At 42.9% G+C, this 23,136-nt stretch overlaps 1 protein-coding gene across 3 annotated transcripts in view; it reads right to left on the reverse strand.

The window, feature by feature from the left end:
• CEP170 (centrosomal protein 170) overlaps positions 1-23,136 on the reverse strand; it is a 180,733-nt gene that overhangs the window by 10,749 nt on the left and 146,848 nt on the right. For all 3 annotated transcript variants that reach the window (XM_075267759.1, XM_075267758.1, XM_075267757.1), the window contains exons 14-15: positions 16,885-17,049; positions 4,351-4,439 (exon numbers count right to left, since the gene is read on the reverse strand). In XM_075267759.1, the coding sequence (XP_075123860.1) occupies positions 4,351-4,439; positions 16,885-17,049 (254 nt within the window). The remainder of the gene's footprint in view (positions 1-4,350; positions 4,440-16,884; positions 17,050-23,136) is intronic.

Here is a 23,136-nt window from a genome sequence, read left to right on the forward strand (position 1 = left end):
TTCAGTCAGGCTATGTAAGCTCAATCCAAATCCACGGTGTGTACCCCCAAAACCTAAGTGGGATACACAGAAATCCAGTCAGGCTATGTACACTCAATTCAGATATCCACTGTGTGTACCCCCAAAACATAAGTGAGATAAACAGAAATTCAGCCAGGCTAAATACGCTCAATCAAGTTTTTGACGGTGGGTAACCCCAAAACCTACCTGGGATACACAGAAATTCAGTCAGGTTATATAAGCTCAATCCAGTTTTTAATGCTGTACCCCCCAAAAGCTAAGTGGGATACACAGCAATTCAGTCAGTCCATATATGCTCAAACAAGATTTTAATGCTGTATCCCCCAAAAGCTAAGTGGGATACACAGCAATTCAGTCAGACTATACAGTGTTGGCCAAAAGTATTGGCACCCCTGCAATTATGTCAGCTCATACTCATTTTCTTCCAGAAAATGATTGCAAGCACAAACTCTTTGGTATTAATATCTTCATTTATGGAATTTTAGACCATTCTTCTTTGGCAAACTGCTCCAGGGCCCTGAGATTTGAAGGGTGCCTTCTCCAAACTGCCATTTTGAGATCTCTTCACAGGTGTTCTATGAGATTCAGGTCTGGACTCATTGCTGGCTACTTAATAAGTCTCCAGTGCTTTCTCTCAAACCATTTTCTAGTGCTTTTTGAAGTGTGTTTTAGGTCATTGTCCTGCTGGAAGACCCATGATCTCTGAGGGAGAACCAGCTTTCTCACACTGGGCCCTACATTATGCTGCAAAATGTATTGGTAGTCTTCAGACTTCATAATGCCATGCACACGGTCAAGCAGTACAGTGCCAGAGGCAGCAAAGCAACCCTAAAACATCAGGGAACCTCCGCCATGTTTGACTGTAGGGACCGTGTTCTTTTCTTTGAAGGCCTCTTTTTTTTTCCTGTAAACTCCAGCCTGGCTTTTTTATGTCTCTGGGTAAGAAGTGGGGTCTTCCTGGGTATCCTACCATACAGTCCCTCTTCATTCAGACGCCGATGGATAGTACAAGTTGACACTGTTGTACCCTCGGACTGCAGGGCAACTTGAACTTGTTTGGATATTAGTTGAGGTTCTTTATCCACCATCCGCACAATCTTGCGTTGAAATCTCTCGTCAATTTTTCTTTTCCCTCCATATCTAGGGAGGTTAGCCACAATGCCATGGGCTTTAAACTTCTTGATGACACTGCGCACTACCGCACTACACAGGAACATTCAGGTCTTTGGAGATGGACTTGTAGCCTTGAGATTGCTCATGCTTCCTCACAATTTTGCTTCTCATGTCCTCAGACAGTTCTTTGGTCTTCTTTCTTTTCTCCATGCTCAATATGGTACACACAAGGACAGAGGTTGAGTCAACTTTAATCCATTTCAACTGGCTCCAAGTGTGATTTAGTTATTGCCACCACCTGTTAGGTGCCTCAGGTAAGTAACAGGTGCTGTTAATTACACAAATTAGAATTGCTGGAATGCGCAATAGTCCCGGCGCTGCTCTGTGGTCTGCAGTCAGCAAAGACTACTGCTCCCATGCCTGCACAGTTGAGGTAGATTTCTGACTACAGAGAAAAGAGCAGCACCAAGACTATTTTGCATGCCAGCAGCTAGAAAACAAAGAGAAGCTGTTCCACAGGAGGACGTCTGCAAGAAAGATGGGTAAATATGATGAAGTGGAGGAGGGGGGGGGGTATTAGTGACAATCTGTTTCTGGAAACGGGAAAAGGACAGTCACCAGATGAGCAGAAAATGTCGCATGACTACCTCAAGGAAATGGGTAAATATAATTTTTTGATAAATTATGTGATTTAGAAAGTAGGTCGGGGGAAGGTGTTTAGATTAGTATAGGAATTACACTTTATCCTATTTTAGTTCCTTTAACACACTGCCCTGAAGACTCAGCAAATGGATCATTGGGAAGGGCGAAGGATTGAAATATGGTCTGATAATGTACACCTTTTCTTATAGTATATACTGTTTACAATACTGCTCTCTAATATGTACAATATACAGAACTGTGCACATGGCTGCCTTTACAGTACACACTGTATACAGTATATAGTGTATACAGTGCTGTCCTCTTAGTATATCTTGTATACAGAACTGTACACTTGGCTGCCCATGTTCTTATAATCTATACTGTGCACTCCACTGCCTTGACAATCTTTGGCAGACTAAAACTTGGGCTATATACATAAAGTGTCTATAGACTAGTACACAGGATATATACTTCAGGCATGTGAGGATATTACGTGGAATAAGAATAAATAATCATAAAATAAATAAAATTCTGTAGCATGTAAAAATGGAATAGGCCCTTAAATAACATTCATTAATTGCAGTTAAAATGATCAATTAATTCTAATTTTGATTCAGCCTAATCAGCAGCAGGAAGCAGCGATGGAATGCTAATGCACTATTATCAGAATCTGGTTGCGGCCGACCATTGGCAAGAATGTTGGCAGTGGAAAATGAAGAGGAATTTCTCTTCTTTCTCCACTGTGTGAACATAGCCTTAGGTGGAATCACAGTCACCAAAGTTCTTGGGTATGATACCACAAGGTCTGCAAACTTTGAGGATTTTATGCTATTCTCCTTTATGTTCTAGAAGCTTTTTTTCTGGCCACTCTACCATAAAGCCCAGTTTGGTAGAGTGCTCTAATGATGGTTGACCTTGTGGATATTTCTTCCGTCTACACAAAGTACCTCTGGAGTTCAGTAATCCTTGGTTACTCTCTGTTAGGACTGTGCGGCAACTGCGGCCGAGGGGTTGGGTCGCTGCCCGTCCCTCTGCGGTAGCGTATTGCCGCCTGTCACTCCCTCCTTGTGATGGCAGTCAGGTTTAGCAAGGGTTAAACCCTCTTGCAGCCGGAGGGTGTGGTCAGGTTGTGACTGACAGTCGTATCGACCAACCACCTCCGTCTTGGGCAGCTGGCTTGGCCGAAAGTGGACCGCCCTTTCCCTTTATAAAGAGGGAGGTTCCTCAGCCCGCTGCCCTAATGTCAATTTACAAATGCACTGCGTGTGCTCAGGATAGCTAGCTAGCAATTCTGTTAGGCAGAAATTGTAGTTCAGGGTAGAACTCTACTTCCAAAAAAAAAGGAAAGAAAACTTTAGTTGTTAGCTGCTTGGTGTGCATCAGGAAGCCACTGTGTGCACACTAGCTTATTGTGGACAGTCTAGCACCAAAGTGCTGTCTAGACTGAGTCCTTGTGCGGCTGCTCTGACCTGCACAGGCCGCTGTGATAGTACAGAGCGAACTAGGGTGTGTAGAGGGCTGGCAGTGGCGTCTAACTGTCAGACCCTGTTCACACCAGTGCGCTTCTGTGGTCCAGAGTCCAGCAGACCTTATACAAACAGTAGTATGTCATTTTGGCTGCATAGTGAATGCCATAAAAATGAAGCCTCTAAGAAAGTCACAGAAATTAACTTTTTTTTTCAATTCCACTCCATCCTGATCTTTTTTCCAGCTTCCCAAAACATTTTACAAAATAATAAATGGTACCAATATAAAGAACAATTTGTCCTGCAAATATTAAGACCTCATATGGCTCTGTGAACGGAAAAATAAAAAAGTTATGGGGTTTGGACTGACAGGGAGTCCAAATCGAAAAATACCACCAGCAAGGAGGGGTTAAGGGGTTTAACACTTCTGCAATATCATAAGAAAAATGAATTATCTTATTTGTGGCATCAATCATGGTTGGAACATAGGTAGAGGATTGCTGTGCTGACAAGGTCTTGTCTAGCTATTTACTGCACTTATTACCATACTAGTAGAAATAGCAACTGCACTTTCAAATGTGTGTCTTTTGGTTTAACTAGAACCAAGCTCTTTACATTTCCGAAGTAAAGTAAACCTAACAATATAGCAATTGTTTAAAGTTGATTTACAAATTTCCACAATATTGGAATGACAATATTTTGCTTATTTTATATTATACTGGGGCAGCTACATAGTACCAGTGTGAATCAGGTTTAAATAAGTCAATGCAGATCAATATGTCACTCATACAGCCACCAGGACTTCCTTATGATGAAATAATATGGACACAAGCCTCACATGGGAAGAGACAGACGCTCCTATCACAATTACTGCAGATAAATAGGCAGCTGGTCACACAGTTATAATGAAAGAGGAGGCAGTTCTTTCTTTTGATCTTGATTATAGAGAATATAGAAGTGTGAATATTGCAGGTTCTAGTCAAAGTGCAAGTTGGTAAACGTATACATACACAGTTTTATTTGATTGTATAAACATCAAAATAGAATTTACTTGAATTTAGTTCGTTCATGCAAGATATTGGAAAAACTTAAAATTAATACACAGTACCTTATCTTATTTGCTGTTTTGTCAATGGTTTGTCTAATTTTCCGGGAAAATTGGAATACTGAAGAAAGCAGTAAACTATCGCCCATTACCTAAATAAAATAAAACAGGTCAGATGTTAGAAAAAAATTATGCAATATCAGTTGATTTAGTTGATTTAAAGGAAACTTGTCAGCAGGTTTGGGGACACTACATCAACAAGATGTCCTTATGTATCAGTGGTTCAGTGTCTCAAACCAGCCTACACTGTGTGCAGAATTATTAGGCAAGTTGTATTTGAGAGGATTCTTTTTATTATTGTTCAACAACTATGTTCTCAATCAACCCAAAAGACTCATAAATATCAAAGCTTAATATTTTTGGAAGTTCGAGTGGGATTATCTTTTTACATTTGGCTATCTTTGGGAAAAGTCTTCAATTTACATAAGTTACCAAGATAGACATCCTCGAGATTCATAGGATCCTCGAGATGGGAATACCCCTTTTATGCTAAAAAAAAATTCTGTGGAGGGATCTAATTTCCAACATGATGACAACATGAATATGGACTTTTTGCTGGAAAAAAATAAAAAAAATTGAATGAAAATTTCATAAAAATGAAATGACTGCTGCCTGCAACATCCTTCAGCATGACCGATTTGGCAGTGGGTTAATAATGGTGTGGGCATTTCTTTGGAGGGCCGCACAGCCCTCCATGTGCTCGCCAGAGATAGCTTGACTGCCATTAGGCACCGAGATGAGATCCTCAGACCCCTTGTGACAACATATGCTGGAACGGTTTTCCCTGGGTTCCTCCTAATGCAGGACAATGCCAGACCTCATGTGGCTGGAGTATGTCAGCAGTTCCTGCAAGATGTAGGCATTGAAGCTATGTACTGGCCCGCCTGTTCCCCAGACCTTAATCCGATTCAGCGTATCTGGGATATCATGTGTCGCTCCATCCACCGTCACGTTGCACCACAGACTGTCCAGGAGTTGGCAGATGTTTTAGTCCAGGTCTGGAAGGAGATCTCTCAGGAGACCACCCACAACCTCATCACGAGCATGCCCAGGTGTTGTAGGGAGGTCATATACAGGCACGTGGAGGCCACACAAACTACTGAGCCTCATTTTGACATGTTTTAAGGACATTACATCAAAGTTGGATCAACCTGTAGTGTGTTTTTCCACTTTAATTTGAAGGGGGGGGGGGGGGGGGAGACTCCAAATCCAGGCCTCCATTGGTTAATAAATTTGATTTCCATTGATGATTTTTGTGTGATTTTGTTGTCATTACATTCAACTTTGTACTTTGCATTCAATGAGAATATTTCATTCAGGTCTAGGCCCGGCAGATTTCCAAGAAATAGCACCCCAGATCATCACTGAACCCCCGCCATGTTTGATGGTTGGGAGAAGACAGTCTGGATGAAATCATTCTTTTGGCTGTCTCCAAACGTAAACACGGCCAGAGGTTGGAAAAAGGGTAAACAATGATTCGTCAAAGAAAATCACATTTTGCTACTGCTCGAGGGACCATTTCTGGTGGTTTCTACACCACTCTAAACGCTTTGAAACATTTGTCTTTGAGAGCAGAGGTTTTCTAATTGCAGCTCTTCCATGGAATCCAGATTTGTAAAGCTCCCTTCGAACAGTTTTTGTGGAAACTGGGTTTTGTATGTTTCTGTTGAGCTCTGCAGTGATTTTAGGAGCTGCGGTCTTGCGATCCCCTCTAACAATTCGCTTTAGAGTCCGACGGTCTCTCTCAGACAACTTCGACTTTCGACCAGACCTGTGCTTGAGGATGTTTTCCCTTCTCTTTCAAAAGCAGTCATTACTTTTGAGACATTACCTCTTGAAAGGCGAAACATTTGGGCACTTTCTGTTACACTAGTGCCTGACATTCGAGCACCAACAATTTGGCCTCTTTGAAAGTCTGAGAGGTCTGTCATTTCTAGAAAGTTATAACCAATTTCCTTAAATTTCTGTTAAAAAAGGTAGTTTAAAAAAAAAAAAATTAAATAACAGAAATAAAAAACCAAAAAACATTAAACTATGTCAAGTTTTGATTGATTTGAACATGTTCAAACATTATGATGCTTTCCATTTTTTTGTCCACCACCCCGCAACTTCGTCTGCGGTGATTTGAGAATTGGGCGGACATAGACGCGTGAAACTGTAAAAGTGCTTCAAAAAGTTTGGTGGGATAGTAAATGTGATCTGTTATATTGTGTATATAATAATACAGACAATTTGTTGTTATTTTTGGAGGCTTTTTATTTTGTTACTTTTAGCTGGTCTATGGTAAAGTAGACATGTACATACTGTACCTTTTTTATGCTCTCCGCTGCCAAACCTTACCAGACACAGATTCGGACATGCAGTAACGGTTTTGCAGCGGGAAGCATAAAACGCTCACCGCCGTTCATGGCCAGACCCGGTCTGACAGGTTTCCGGCTTCTGCATGCAGAAGATGGAAAACTAATACGGAGTGCTGAACGGTAGTGTGAACCCAGCGTCAGCCGCGCTTAAGGGCGAACTGTGTGACAACAGAAGATGGAACCGCATGAACGGAGAGCAGACGGTGGTGTGAACTGAGTGTACGGGAGCCTTGACACGGAGCGAATGCATGTATTTGTGCAAAATACACGTGTAAAATTAAGACTCCTATTGACTTCAATGACATTTTACAGGCGTGTAAAAAATATCATTGAAGTGAATGGGAGTCTTATTTTGACACGTGTATTTTGGCCAAATACACGCGCGTTTACGCCGTGTGAAGGCTCCCTAAGGGTTTTTTTTTTGCAACTACAATATAGCGGGGCCAGATTAACGGTAGATATAGCATTCTGGGGAATGTGTATTGGTTAGATGAGCTTGTCTTGAAATGATAGTCCAAAGTGTGAACCAAAAATGGTGATTTGTTACGTGTGAGTTTGACGTTGAGGGAGTAGGGCAAATAGTTTTAGTAGACAGGGCATTTTTGGGCGGAAAGGTAACTAATATGTATATGCATCACAGCAGTTTGGAGTTTTATATGTGTTGTTGGAGGATTTTGTAATTTTTTTTCTTTTTTTTTTTTTTTTTTTTTTTTTTACTTTTTTCTTCGTTCCACTGAGGGGTGTGAACCTGCAATCATTTGATTGCAAGTCTCCATAGACGGCAATCCAAGTGTATTGCCATCTATCAGAGTTTGTGTGCCTTACTATCTGCACTGTCCATAGCCCAGCCGCGATAGTAGTATTCTAAACACAGGCGTGGGAGCATTCAGTATGGAACAGGTCGGCTCCTGTGAGGTCAGCAGGCAGGAGCCGGTCTGCAACGTTAAAGGTAAGGGGAAGGGGTGTTTGAGGGGGAGGGGGGGTCAAGTGTTAATGCCTGCAATCCCAGTCCATTTTAATTGCAGGCAGGAGCAACGGGCCTCCGTGTGTAGTGGAAATCTATTTGTAAATGTGAGTGAGTAGAGTGAGGGCTACTCCTGAGGCGACAGTAAGGAGTGTGCAGGCAGTTTGTGGCAGGAAATGCAAGTCAGTGTGTGTCAGTCTATAGCTGGGGCTAGGAGTCCTGCTTTTGTGAGTCTCCTGCTAGGAAGCCATGTTGTTTAGTGGCACCAAAAGTAGCCTATTGCACGCAAATTCGTCTAGGTGTTTTAGCGTGATTGAGGAACAAACATCCAAACTCACAAACATGCAAACATCCAAACACACAAACTTTCACATTTATAATATTAGTAGGATATCTCAAGTATAAGCCGAGTTTTTCAGCACAGTTTTTATGCTGAAAAAGTCTGCCTTGGCTTATACTCAAGTTATTACGGTAATTCAGCAATATTATAGTTACAGACCCGGCATCCGGACCCTGGCAGGAGTGTGGCGAAACTGTTCATTTCAAACTGCAGAAGTACTTCCGGTACTTCTGCTAGCAGGCCCGGTACGCAGACCCCGCCCCCCCACACTGCTCTATCACACGCAGGGTGACGTGGCCGCGTAACCTCAGGCCCGCACCCAGCGTGTCTGCTTTCCGGGCCTGCTAGCAGAAGTACCGTAAGTACTTCTGCAGTTTGAAACAGCATCGCCAACCTCCTGCCGCTGCTGGTTGCCTGCAGCGGCAGGAGCGTGGCGACCTTCAGGTCCGGCGGCCGAGGTCCTCCTTCAGGTCCACCCTCAGCGTTTCTGTAAAGGCTCCCCGGCCTGTAGTGCTTTTCTTTTGCAGGCTGCTCTAGTCAATAAGTTTTCCCAGTTATTTTTTTTTTGTGGTAAAATTAGGGGCCTCAGCTTATATTCGGGTCAGCTTAAACTAGAGTTTATACGGTATATACATATATTTTAGCAGACGGACCTGGCTTTGCATGGGTATATTTCTTTTTTTTTTGTGTAGTGGCCCCATAAGAATTTGCACTGATGTATTTTGTGTTGTGTGTGTTGTGTCCATAAGTGTCATTGTGATCATGTGCATCTCATTTTGGATATCAGTGAAAAACCTGCGATCGGTTGTTATGGATACCTGAAGTAAAGCTGTGTGAATGTGATGTTGTGTAACAGTGTCATCCACAGCGCCCTGCCCCTTTAAAGCTGACACACAGCAGTGAAGAAAAATGGCTAGGTTGCTATGGAAACCTGGAGTAAAACTCTAAAATGTGGTACTCTGTGCAGAGCCATGTATCTAATACCCTGGTGTGTGGTACTGTATGCTGAGGCGCGTATCTAATCCTCCAACGTGTGATACTGTGTGCTGATGCGAGTTTCTAATCCTCTGTCGTGTGGAACAAATTGTATGTAGATGCATGTATCTAAACCTTGGGCATGTGGAACTGTGTGCACATGTGCATATCTAATCATCGGGCGTGTGGTACGGTGTGCTGATACGCGTAGCTAATCCTCGTGCATCTGGAACAGTGTGGAGACGCGCGTATCTAATCCTCCGGTTTGTTGAACTCTGTGCAGATGCGCATATCTAATCCTCAGGCATGTGGAACTATGTGCAGATTTGCGTATCTAATCCTCTGGCGTGTGGTACTGTGTGCAGACGCATGTATCTAATCCCCCGGCGTATGGTACTGTGCGCATACGCAAGTATTTAATCCTTTGCCATGTGGTACTGTGTTGCATTCGTGAGTATTTAATCCTCTGCCATGTGGTATTGTGTGCATACGCAAGTATTTAATCCTCCACCGTGTGGTATTATGTGCACACGCGAGAATTTAATCCTGGGTCTTAAACCTTCCTGGACACCTGAAGTATCTGTGTGCCAAATTTGGTGAAGATCGGTTCAGTCGTTTGTTCGAATAAAGAACAGACAGACACAGACAAATAGACACTCATTTTTATAATATAGATTATGTTATAATATATGTTATAATATATTAGAGGAAGGACCCGGCTTCGCACGGGTATATTACCTTTTATGTTTGTGTAGTGGCCCCATAAGAATTGTTTAATTTTACACTGGTGTATTTTGTATGTTGTTTGTGTGTATGTCCATAAGCGTCATGTGATTATGTGTATCTCATTTTGGATGTCAGTGAAAAACCTGTGATCAGTTGTTATGGATACCTGGAGTAAAGCAGTATCTAATCCTTCCCCATGTAGTACTGTGTTTACACACAAGTATCTAATCCTTGTTGGTGTGGTACTGTGTGCAGATGCACATATCTAATCCTCTGGCGTGTTGTACTGTGCAGATGCGTGTATCTATCCCCCCCGTGTGGTATTATGTGAAGAGGCGCGTATCTAATCCTCCGGTAAGTGAAACTGTGTGCAGACGTGCTTATCTAATCTTACGGCATGTGGTACTGTGTGCAGACGTGCGCATCTAATCCTCTGGCGTGTGGTACTGTGTTCAGACGCACGTATCTAATCCTCCCCTGTGTGGTATTGTGTGAAGAGGTGCGTATCTAATCCTACGGCATGTGGAACTGTGTGTAGACGCGAGCATCTAATCCTACAGTATGTGGTACTGTATGCAGACACGTGTATCTAATTCTATGGCATGTACAACTGTGTGAAGAGGTGCGTATCTAATCCTCTGGCACGTGGAACTGTAAGCAGATGCACGTATCTAAATCTACGGCATATGGTACTGTGTGCAGACGTGTTTATCTAATCCTCTGGTGTGTGGAACTGTGTGCAGATGCGTGTATCTAATCCTCCCCGATGTGGTATTATGTGAAGAGGCGCGTATCTAATCCTCCGGTAAGTGAAACTGTGTGCAGACGTGCTTATCTAATCTTACGGCATGTGGTACTGTGTGCAGACGCGTGTATTTAATCCTCTGTCGTGTGGTACGGTGTGCAGATGCACGTATCTAATCCTCCCCCGTGTGGTACTGTGTGCTGAGACGCATATCTAATTCTCTGGCATGTGGTACTGTGTGCAGAGGCATGCATTTAATCCTCCAAAGTGTGGTACTGTGTTCAGACGCACGTATTTAATCCTCCCTTGTGTGGTATTGTGTGAAGAGGTGCGTATCTAATCCTACGGCATGTGGAACTGTATGCAGACGCGTGTATCTAATCCTCTGGTGTGTAGAACTGTGTGCAGATGCGCGTATCCAATCCTCTGGCATGTGGTATTGTGTGCAGACGCACGTATTCAATACCCTGGCGTATGGTACTGTGTGCAGACGCGTGTATCTAATCCTCCAGCGTGAGAAACTGTGTGCAGACGCACATATCTAATACTACGGCATGTGGTACTGTGTGCAGACGTGCGTTTCTAATCCTCTGGCGTATGGAACTGTGTGCAGATGCGCACATCTAATCCTCCCCCGTGTGGTACTGTGTGTAGATGCACGTATCTAGTCCTCTGACGGTGGTACTATGTGAAGGCATGCGTATCTAATCCTCCAGCGTGTTGAACTGTGTGCAGATGTGCGTATCTAATCCTCCTCTCTGTGGTATTGTGTGAAGAGGTGCGTATCTAATCCTCCCCGTGTGGTACTTTGTGCAGACACACGTATCTAATCCTTTAGCATGTGGAACTGTGTGCAGACGTGCATATCTAACCCTCGGTCGTGTGGTACTGTGTGCAGATGCACGTATCTAATCCTCCCCTGTGTGGTATTGTGTGAAGAGGCGTGTATCTAATCCTACGGCATGTGGTACTGTGTGCAGACGCGCGTATCTAATCCTCCTCCGTGTGGTACTGTGTGCTGAGATGCGTATCTAATTCTCTGGCTTGTGGTACTGTGTTCAGAGGCATGTATCTAATCCTCCAAAGTGTGGTATTGTGTGCAGACACACATATCTAATCCTCCCGCGTGGTATTGTGTGAAGATCCGCGTATCTAATCCTACGGCGTGTGGAATTATGTGTAGACACGCGTATCTAATCCTACGGCATGTGGTACTGTGTGCAGACACGCATATGTAATCATCTGGCGTGAGGTACTGTGTGCAGACGTGCGTACCTAATCCTACGGCATGTGGTACTGTGTGCAGACACGCATATCTAATGATCTGGCGTGTGATACTGTGTGCAGACGCGCGTATCTAATCCTCCCCGAGTGGTACTGTGTGCTGAGACGTGTATCTAATTCTCTGACTTGTGGTACTGTGTGCAGAGGCATGTATCTAATCCTCCAAAGTGTGGTACTGTGTGCAGACACACGTATCTAATCCTCCCGTGTGGTATTGTGTGAAGAGGCGTGTATCTAATCCTACGGTGTGTGAAACTGTGTGTAGACGTGCGTATCTAATACTACGGCATGTGGTACTGTGTGCAGATGCGCGTATCTAATCCTACGGCATGTGGTACTGTGTGCAGACGCGCGTATCTATTCCTACGGCATGTGGTACTGTGTGCAGAGGTGCATATCTTATGCTCTGGTGTGTGGAACTGTGCAGATGCGTGTATCCAATCCTTTGACATGTGGTTCTGTGTTCAGATGCATGTATCCAATCCCCCAGAGTGTGGTACTGTGTGCAGACGCGTGTATCTAATGCTTCGGCACGTGTAACCGTGTGCAGACGCACGTATCTAATCCTTCAGTGTGTGGGACTGTGTGCAGACGCGTGTATCTAATATTATGGCGTGTGATACTGTGTGCCGATTTGTGTATCTAATCCTCTGATGCGTGTATCTCAGTTTGGATATCTGTGTTGTATTGTGCATGTGGAGTGTATTGCAGTTGGAATATGAGTGAAAGACTTCAACTGGCTTTTGATTTCTGTTATCCTAGGTGAGGTAACCTATTTTATATTTAGTTAGAGCCTAGCCGGGCAGGTATTTAATTTTGTATTGTTTCCTTTTGTTGCTGCACTACCATTTGAGTGAAAATGAACTCTACCTTTGTGTTTGACTAAAAGAAACTGGACGTGTGTGTCTCAGCCACACCACCTAGCAACCCCAGACCCTGACAAAATATATATATCGCCACCATTAGTTTCTTATCAGTGAGTCACTAATGGCGGAGATCGCTAATGTGGGACCACCGCAATTTTTCTTTTAAAACCTAGTTGTGATGGTCTGCTCTATCAGGCAGCAGCCATCATAGCTATTTGAGGAGAAAGGGAGTAATAGCACTATGGTGAGTGCTAACAATGTACTATGTATGTAATTTTTTTCCCAAAAATAAATAAAAATGACCAAAGTTAGCCACTTAATTTAATAAGCACACTCTACTGATTCCTACACAATTTGACTGTTTTAATATATTAGTGGGCTCTGTTCACTTGTTTTCTAAGAGGGCTTCCCCCACACACAGTTTGAAGGAGTTGTCCCATCTAAAGGATCCTATCTATACTGCTAGCTTATGTGGATTCAAGACTTTTCCTAAATACATTGCTTCAGCAAAACTGTTTTGTTTGGCTACTATCTGAGATTATTCACTTCACTGTTTACGCTGCATTTCCATAACCATGGATCTGGGTATGATCTTATCTCTCCGCCCAGGACAAGTGACGTAGCTCACTGATCTCAGGAGGGAGGGGAGCTGAGTGCTGGGATTTGTATTTCTGAGCCTTTTATCTCCCTCTTCCATTTATTAGGTCTGCTAATTGAGTTTTGCTGATAAAAGCTGAGGAGTCTGTTACCTCTGTATGTAAACACAGACCTAAAACTGAGTTTATTGGTTGAAATCCGGTGCGCGGGCAGTAGCGCTCCCTCCGGAGCTACTTCACACATTCTGGCGCCATTTTTCTCAATGGCAGTGCCACCGGAGTGTGCGCAGTAGCTCCGGAGGGATAGCTACTGCGCACGTGCCGGATTTCAAACAATCGGATTTGAACCGCTGGAAGAGGATGAAGATGATGCCGGGGAAGAGCCAGTACCGGAGGCTGTCGCCGAAAGAAGAGGTAGGCGTGCCAGAAGAAGACGTTGGATCGTGCATCACCGCCCAGGATGCACATTCAGGTATCATTTACATATATGTTTTTATAGTTTTATTTTAAAACGGGACAGGGTTTTAAAATAAGATTAGCAGTGCCTGAATAGCCTTTTTAAAGAGGACCTTTCACCATTTTGCCCATAGGCAGTTCTATATACTGCCGGAAAGCTGACAGTGCGCTGAGTTCAGCGCACTGTCGGCTTTCCCGATCTGTGCCCGGTGTGAAGAGCTTATGGTCTTCTATGGTCAGAAGGGCGTTTCTAACAGTTAGCCAGAGACGTCCTTCTTCACAGCACAGCCAATCGCGCTGTACTGTGAGAGCCGGGAGGAACTCCCCCCTCCCTCCCTGATAATGCTTGTCTATGGACGAGTACTTCGAGCAGAGGGAGGGGGCGTTCCTCCCGGCTCTCACAGCACAGCGCGATTGGCTGTGCTGTGAAGAAGGACGTCTCTGGCTAACTGTCAGAAACGCCCTTCTGACCATAGAAGAGCTACGGTACCGGACTGTAAGCTCTTCACACCGGGCCCAGATCGAGAAACTCAGCGCACGGTCAGCTTTCCGGTAGTATATAGAACTGCCTGTGGGCAAAATGGTGAAAGGTCCTCTTTAAAGGCTATTGACGCATATGTGGGGCTCATACAGCAAAATTTTGCTGATAGAGCCCCTTTAAATGATACAAAGAGCTGGGATTGGTGAAGGTGGTGAAACATCCACTTTAGGAAAATCTGTTTCCTTCTCCATCTATTAGGCTGCTCTCCTCTCCATCTTCACTCAGACTGTTTGTTTGCACAGAGTCCCTATATCCAGCTCAGACACAGAACTCTATGGAGAGGGAAGAGAAGGCTAATAATTGATTTAATTTACCCTATGTAGTGGTAGACTCTTATACTGAAACATAGCCGTGTTAAAGGGGTTTTCTCAGGTTTTTAAACATTTTCTCTAAACATTTCAGCAGTGACAGTTGATTTGTGAACAATGGATATGAACAGAGATGAGCAAACTATTCAAAAATTTGATTCGGCAGTTTTGTCTAATTTTCCAATATGATTTGATCCGAGCTATTTCCTGGCTGCAGAGAGCCTGAATAGTGGGGCAAAACACTGTGCCTTGCAGTGGTTTTTAGTGATGTCCCACTAGGGGACCTTAACCAGCGATGCACTGATCGCTGGTTCAACACTATAGACTGCAATACACATGTACAGGTGGTGCGTGAAAGAAGGATACTGTCCGTGGTGAGCTCCATGCTGGAGAATAACTCCCATCCCATGCATGAGACAGTGATAGTACTGAGCAGTACTGTCAGTGACCAACTGCTTCACCCCAAGTGTGAGAAGGAGCGCTATTAGAGGTCCTTCCTCCCAACCACAGTCAGGCTGTATAATTAACATCAGGCTAAGCGAAGATCACTCCACAAAGAACTAAATGATCCTGAAGTCTTTCTTTTTATTTTTAGTTGCTATGACTTCTATCTGCTATTCTAAGTTTGTATGTGTTCTTTCTTGTAATATATTACTGGATTATCCATTCTGCTGCAACACCCTGAATTTCCCCATGGTGGGACTATTAAAAGATTATCTTATTTTATCTTATAGAGGAAGTCAGCCTATGCAGATGAACCTCACTTCCTCACTTCTGGGTAGGATCAACAAGGTACTGGGGGCTATTAGGAGCCCAGGGTCACTGGCCAGACCCCGGGCTGCAGAAGATGCATATCGGCACCCCCCGATCTCTGCGCAGGGGGTGTCGAGGGGGACACATAGCATGGTGGAACCCCTTGGTTGTCGCAGTCAAGTTTGACCGTGGCATCCAAGGGGTTAAAACCCACAATCCAGTGGCGTAACTAGGAATGGCGGGGCCCCGTGGCGAACTTTTGACATGGCCCCCCCCCTGACCGACACCGAAGACCTCGACCGACCCCCTCCTACGCATTTCTGCATGTTCTATTATACCCCATAGTGGCCCCTTAACATAGTATTATCCCCCATAGTGGGCCCCTGCATACAGATAATACTGTGTGCAGGGCCACTATGGGGGATACCCCATAGTGGCCCTGCACACAGTATTGTGTCCCTTAGTGGCTCCTGCACACAGTATTATCCCCCATAGTAGCCCCTGCACACAGTATTATCCCCCATAGTAGCCCCTGCACACAGTATTATCCCCCATAGTAGCTCCTGCACACAGTACTATCCCCCATAGTGGCCCCTGCACACAGTATTATCCCCCATAAAGACCCCCGAGTATAATGATAGCAGCGGTAGCGGCTGTCATCGGGCCCCCAATGTCCCGGGCCCTGTGGCAGCTGCCTCCACTGCTATGGCAGTAGTTACGCCACTGCCACAATCGGAGCTATGCTCTGACCGGGAGTTATGGAGAAGGGTGTTAGCTGTCACTAACCCGCTCCTGATGTCGTGGATGGTCGCGAAGGGGTTAAAGGGATGTGACATCACAGGGCTGGCTGCTGATTGGCTACATGCATAGCATTGTGGGAAATCCAGATTAGATGAAAATCAAATATTTCCTGAAATTCAGATCAAATTCCACTTCGTCAGCTTTGATTCGCTCATTTTTAGTTATGACCATGAATGAAGGAACATATTCCAAAGACATGATTTACAGGTGCATATCATTAAATTAGCATATCTTTGAAAACACAAAAGTGAATATTCTAATTATATGAGATATTATTTAAGACCATTTTTTTTTTCAATACAGAAATGTTACCCTACTGAAAAGTTTGTACAGTATATGCACTTAAATATTTAGCCAGTGGCACTGTTGATGTATTATATGGCCTATGCAAATGAGTGCCTATTAATGTGTTTTCTTGTAGATTGGCTATTAGAATGCCTTTTCCTACCTCCCCATAGACTAGTTATGCAAATGTATTGGAACTGGGGATCACTTGAAACACTTTTACTTACTAAATGGCTTCATAGAGTCTATTATACTCCAGTTCAGTGAACAGGTCTGTGTGCATTTGTGCTTGTGTGTGAATGCGTGTGCCCACACTGAAGGTCTATTTTTCTAGAAGTCAGGGTACTGTAAAAGCATTTCTTTTTCTTGTATCTGGACTACTTTTGCCTATTGATGTAATATTGCTGTGTGAACCAATTGTTTTTCTTTAAAATTCCAGCTTTTGGTGCTGTAAGTTTGCATTTTACTGTTTTATTTGTAGCATTTTATAAATTAAAAATGCAAAATTTATCTTAAAAACTAACCACTTTTACTTACTTCATCTCGGTTCCATGTTTTTCTTCTAGTCATAACTTGTGGTTCAGGAGTTTCTTTAGGTTTAGGTTTTGAATCATTTGCTCGTAAAACTGCCTCTGATTTAGACAAGTTTGAAGGAGGAATCTTTCGAAAGTTTAGGCTTTCATCAAAAACACGATCTACCAGCTAAAAAAAATAAAATGCAAGATTTCAGTGGTCAAAACATATATATAATATATATATATTTTTTTTAGAAACAGATTCATAAAATAGTAAGATAATTCACATGTTGCAGAATTGCTACCAAGTTTCTTGGATTTCACTGAACATTCACAGCAATTTCCATTACAATGTATGCAGAATTAAAGGGGTTGTCCGGGATAACTGGAAATCCCTACAGTAATCTAAACACCCTCCCCTACTACTTTTTAAATAACATAATTAATCAAAAATGTATGTTTACCCATATCCCTGGGGACATTTTCTGATTATCCAGGGACTATATCAGTTTCACAATTTCTGGAAACTGATAGTCACTACTACTTGCCCCCTACCCCATTATAATTATCCTCCATGCTTCTTCCTGTGAGACGGCACCTCGTTTTTTACTGACTCTGTCAGTGTGTGCTCTTTTGCTCTGCACACTGCTGCCGATAATACATCTCTACTGTGCATCAACGCATGCCCAGTAGAGGTGGATAATCGCAGCAGTGCAGAGCTAGAAGAGTGTGCACAGACCGAATCAGTAAAGAAGGAGGAGCCGTCTCACAGGAAGAAGCGTGGAGGGAAAGTATATAAAATGGGTTTGGCTGAGTAGGTAGGGAAGAGCAGGATAGCTAGAGAGACAGGGAGGGGGGAGTAAGGTGAGAAGGCTTAGTGTGGAAGTTTACATGTTTACATAGCAGGAAGCTGACCACATAAACAGAAACAGAAGATACCAGGAGCTCCCATAGACACCCAGACATCACTCAATACACAGCTAAAGGTATATGGGTGCATTTAGTAACCCATTAATAGAACTGACAGACAATTTTTTTTTTTTTTTATTTCCCGGAAAACCCCTTTAAAAATTCCACCCACCTATTGGACCCAAAATTAGTGCAGAATTAAAGGCATACTGCAAATTTTAATATTTGCTGGCCTAATCTATAGCATGTCAGTTCCACTGCAAATGTAATACACATTTCACCCTTTGAAATGAATAGTGTGAAATCCATAGCAAATTAAATAAAACAACCATAAAATTTATGGCTGATGTGTGAAACATGTAGAAGGAAAACAAAATATAAATAAACTCATTTTAACAAAAGGTTTGAAGAAAAGAAAGGATCAAAGGGAGGTACAAATCCATGTGAAGTTAATTAAACATCAACCGACAACCACAAGTAAAATCACCAATCAGCTAATATTACATCTAGAAAAATGCAGCTAGAGAAGGTTGTGTGAAAAAAATTTGTAGTGAAAAAAAAAAAGAAAAAAGAAAAAAAAAATGTAGCATTTTCATTTTTGCAATTTCACAGACGGTATAGTGAACCACCCTCATTAAAGAATAAATCACAGTATAGGGTTCCAGGAAAATAAATAAATCAGATAAAATATAACTTTTAATTATCTTGGTTAAAAATGTGTATGTCAGTTCCCTACCTATTGTAAGTGGTACAAACTCACCACCAGAGTGAATAACCAACTCCAGTTCAATATTTTTTAATCATTGTGCACTGTAGTGCATTACCAGTGCATCTACTGGATGTTGTACTATATAATGTAAGGTATAAATCTCAGAAATGTTTCTTAATTGTAACCTGCAATAACATTCACAATAGATTAAATAAATACCACTACATTCATAACCCATCGAATTGTAACTAGGAAAATAATGGCCCCTGGCACCGTTATTTCCATAGTTACAATTTGATGGATTATGAATGTAGTGGTATTTACTCTATTGTGAACAGAGATGTTTTTTTACCAAAATAATTAAAAATTATATTTTATCTGATTTATTTATTTTCCTGGAACCCTGTGATTTATCATTTTTGATTTTTGCCTTTCCCACCCCATAGAAGTTTATAGGAAAAATAGAGTACATCTGCAGGTTAAAATTTTCAAAAATGTGCATATTATTGAAAATGGAGGATACTGGGGCGTGTTCCTTAGCCGCTTAGTATGGACACCTAAATGGTTAAGTCCTGCCATCCGCCACTCATATCATTACCCAAACTGCACCATCTAAGCCAAATGGGGAAGCAGAAGCCATCTAAAAAGCTCCTTCGGGGGGGCCACACGGTGGCTCAGTGGTTAATAATAATAATAAATTTTATTTATATAGCGCCAACATATTCTGCAGCGCTGTACAATTTGTAGGGTTCAAATACAGACAGAAAGATGCATTACAAAGTAATTTCACACAATGGGAGTGAGGGCCCTGCTCGCAAGAGCTTACAATCTATGAGGTAGAGGGGTGATACATGAGGTAGTAGGGGCGGCATTGCTTATACAGGGGGTCCGATAATTCTGTAATAGAGGTGACTGTCATTACACAAACATAAACCTTTATGAGCAGTCACTAGTTGTATCCTTTAACATGTGGATGGAGCTTGGATCTATAAAGTTAGCCTGAAATGGCATCATATCATGTGGGGAAATGTGTGAGCAGGGACAGAGGAGGGTTACATTTTGGGGATTCTAATTATAGTACGGAAGGGTTTACGTTAGAAACTGTGATATGCCTGTCTGAAAAGATGTGTCTTTAGTTTGCGTTTGAAACTGTAGAAATTAGGAGTTAATCTGATTGTCCGGGGTTATAACCCCGCATTATGCAGTAAAGACTTCTGGGAAAGTCGGGCATGATGTTCAGGGTGCTTTCCATAGAGGGCAGCATAACAGAGGCACTGTCTACCTGTTTACATCTTGGGAGACAGATTTGCATATTCTTCTCATGTTCCCTTGCAGTGGAGCAACTATGGCTGTATGAGTCTCCACACACCTGAAAAGGTGTTCTCTCCCTAAGGATGGACGTTATCCCCATAATTTGGTCTCTCAGCCTCTCACTTCTACCAAATCAATTCTCTCTAGGCTGCGCTGATGAAGTCCAACCAGACAGAAACGGTGCCGTCTGTAGCTGAGAAATTGATTTGGTTATAACCCCGCATTATGCAGTAAAGACTTCTGGGAAAGTCAGGCATGATGTTCAGGGTGCTTCCAATAGAGGGCAGCATAACAGAGGCACTGTCTCCCTGTTTACATCTTGGGAGACAGATTTGCATATTCTTCCCATGTCCGGGGTAGAGCATTCCAGAGAAGTGATGCAACTCGGGAGAAGTCTTGTATACGAGCATGGGAGGTTCTGATAATAGAGGATATAAGTGTTAGGTCATTGAGTGAACGGAGAACACGGGTTGGGCGGTAGACAGAGATGAGGGAAGAAAAGTAGGGAGATACAGAATTATGGAGAGCCTTGTGGTTGAGAGTAATAACTTTATATTTTATTCTATAATGAATAGGCAGCCAATGTAGCGACTGGAACTGACCAGAGGCATCGCTGTAGCGTCTAGCCTGATAGATGAGCCTGGCCGCTGCGTTCAGAATAGATTGTAGAGGGGAGAGTTTAGTGAGGGGAAGACCGATTAGTAAGGAGTTACAGTAGTCAAAGCGAGAATGAATCAGAGAGACAATAAGTGTCTTTAGTGCATCTCTGGTAAGGAAAGGGCGTATTCTGGAGATGTTTTTGAGGTGGAGGTGACATGAACGTGCGAGTGATTCAATATGGCGGGTGAAGGAAAGGTCTGCGTTAAACATGACCCCGAGGCAGCGGGCATACTGCCTAGGAGTTATAGTAAGGCCTGAGACTGCAATGGATATATCAGGGACAGATCTATTAGATGGTGGAAACAGTAGTAGTTCAGTCTTAGAGAGTTTTAGTTTCAGATAGAGCGAGGACATGATATTAGAGACAGTAGAAAGACAGTCACTGGTGTTCTGTATGAGTACAGGGGTGATGTCACGGGAAGATGTGTATAATTGGGTGTCATCAGCATAAAGATGGTTAGCACTGCAGCCTTGCAGCGCTGAAGTCCTGGTGTTCAAATCCCACCAAGGGCAAAAAAACATCTGCAAGGAGTTTGTATGTTCTCCCCGTGTTTGCATGGATTTCCATCCCATATTCCAAAGACATACAGTGTTGGCCAAAAGTATTGGCACCCCTGCAATTCTGTCAGATAATACTCATTTTCTTCCAGAAAATGATTGCAAGCACAAATTCTTTGGTATTATTATCTTCATTTAATGTGTCTTCAATGGAAAACCACAAAAAGAATTGTCAAAAAGCCAAATTGGATATAATTCCACACCAACCATAAAAAAGGGGGTGGACAAAAGTATTGGCACTGTTTGAAAAATCATGTGATGCTTCTCTAATTTGTGTAATTAACAGCACCTGTTACTTACCTGAGGCACCTAATAGGTGGTGTCAATAACTAAATCACACTTACAGCCAGTTGAAATGGATTAAAGTTGACTCAACCTCTGTCCTGTGTCCTTGTGTGTACCACATTGAGCATGGAGAAAAGAAAGAAGACCAAAGAACTGTCTGAAGACTTGAGAAGCAAAATTGTGAGGAAGCATGAGCAATCTCAAGGCTACAAATCCATCTCCAAAGACCTGAATGTTCCTGTGTCTACCGTGCGCAGTGTCATCAAGAAGTTTAAAGCCCATGGCACTGTGGCTAACCTCCCTAGATGTGGACGGAAAAGAAAAATTGACGAGAGATTTCAACGCAAGATTGTGGATAAAGAACCTGGACTAATATCCAAACAAGTTCAAGCTGCCCTGCAGTCCAAGGGTACAACAGTGTCAACCCGTACTATCTGTCGGCGTCTGAATGAAAAGGGACTGTATGGTAGGATACCCAGGAAGACCCCACTTCTTACCCAGAGACATAAAAAAGTCAGGCTGCAGTTTGCCAAAACTTACCTGAGAAAGCCAAAAACGTTTTGGAAGAATGTTCTTTGGTCAGATGAGACAAAAGTACAACTTTTTGGGAAAAGGCATCAACACAGAGTTTATAGGGAAAAAAAGAGGCCTTCAAAGAACACAACACGGTCCCTACAGTCAAACAAGGCGGAGGTTCCCTGATGTTTTCGGGTTGCTTTGCTGCCTCTGGCACTGGCCTGCTTGACCGTGTGCATGGCATTATGAAGTCTGAAGAATACCAACAAATTTTGCAGTATAATGTAGGGCCCAGTGTGAGAAAGCTGGGTCTCCCTCAGAGGTCATGGGTCTTCCAGCAGGACAATGACCCAAAACACACTTCAAAAATCACTAGAAAATGGTTTGAGAGAAAGCACTGGAGACTTCTAAAGTGGCCAGCAATGAGTCCAGACCTGAATCCCATAGAACACCTGTGGAGAGATCTCAAAATGGCAGTTTGGAGAAGTCACCCTTCAAATCTCAGGGACCTGGAGCAGTTTGCCAAAGAAGAATGGTCTAAAATTCCAGCAGAGCATTGTAAGAAACTCATTGATGGTTACAGGAAGCGGTTGTTCGCAGTTATTTTGTCTAAAGGTTGTGCTACCAAGTATTAGGCTGAGAGTGCCAATAATTTTGTCCAGCCCATTTTTGGAGTTTTGTGTAAAATGATCAGTGATTTGACTTTTTTCATTCTCTTTTGTGTTTTTTCATTGCAAGCAAAATAAATAAAGATATTAATACCAAAGAGTTTGTGCTTGCAATCATTTTCTGGAAGAAAATGAGTATTATCTGACAGAATTGCAGGGGTGCCAATACTTTTGGCCAACACTGTACTGATAGGGAAAAATGTACATTGTGAGTTCTATGTGGGGCTCACAATCTACATTACAAGAAAAAAAAAAGAAAAAAAGCTCCTTCAACCCCATACCCAGGACTCATACCTCTACTTTCATAGCAACCACAGCAATCTTCTACTTCCACCTAAGTTCCCTCTTCCAAGAGCTCACTATTTTGTGCCACAGCTTTAATGAAGCCTACTGCAGGAGGTCTCCATCCCACTACCCAGGATCACAAAAAGAGATTGGGAATGCACTCCACCTGGGGTGCACAATGGCTGTGGAACACCCAAATTCTGCCCAGCAAGCTCCCGTGATCACGTCAGGTTATCTGCCACTATCTTCCTCCAAGATGTGGTTCCCCTCTCTTTAGCCATACAGAATGTGCTTAGCCCCTTTGCCCTCTAACAACTTAAGGATGAGAGAGACTACTGAGCTCAGCATCAATGCCTTCTCCATCAACTCCGAA

Source organism: Leptodactylus fuscus, chromosome 3, assembly GCF_031893055.1.
Source record: "Leptodactylus fuscus isolate aLepFus1 chromosome 3, aLepFus1.hap2, whole genome shotgun sequence".
Taxonomy (NCBI): Eukaryota; Metazoa; Chordata; class Amphibia; order Anura; family Leptodactylidae; genus Leptodactylus; species Leptodactylus fuscus.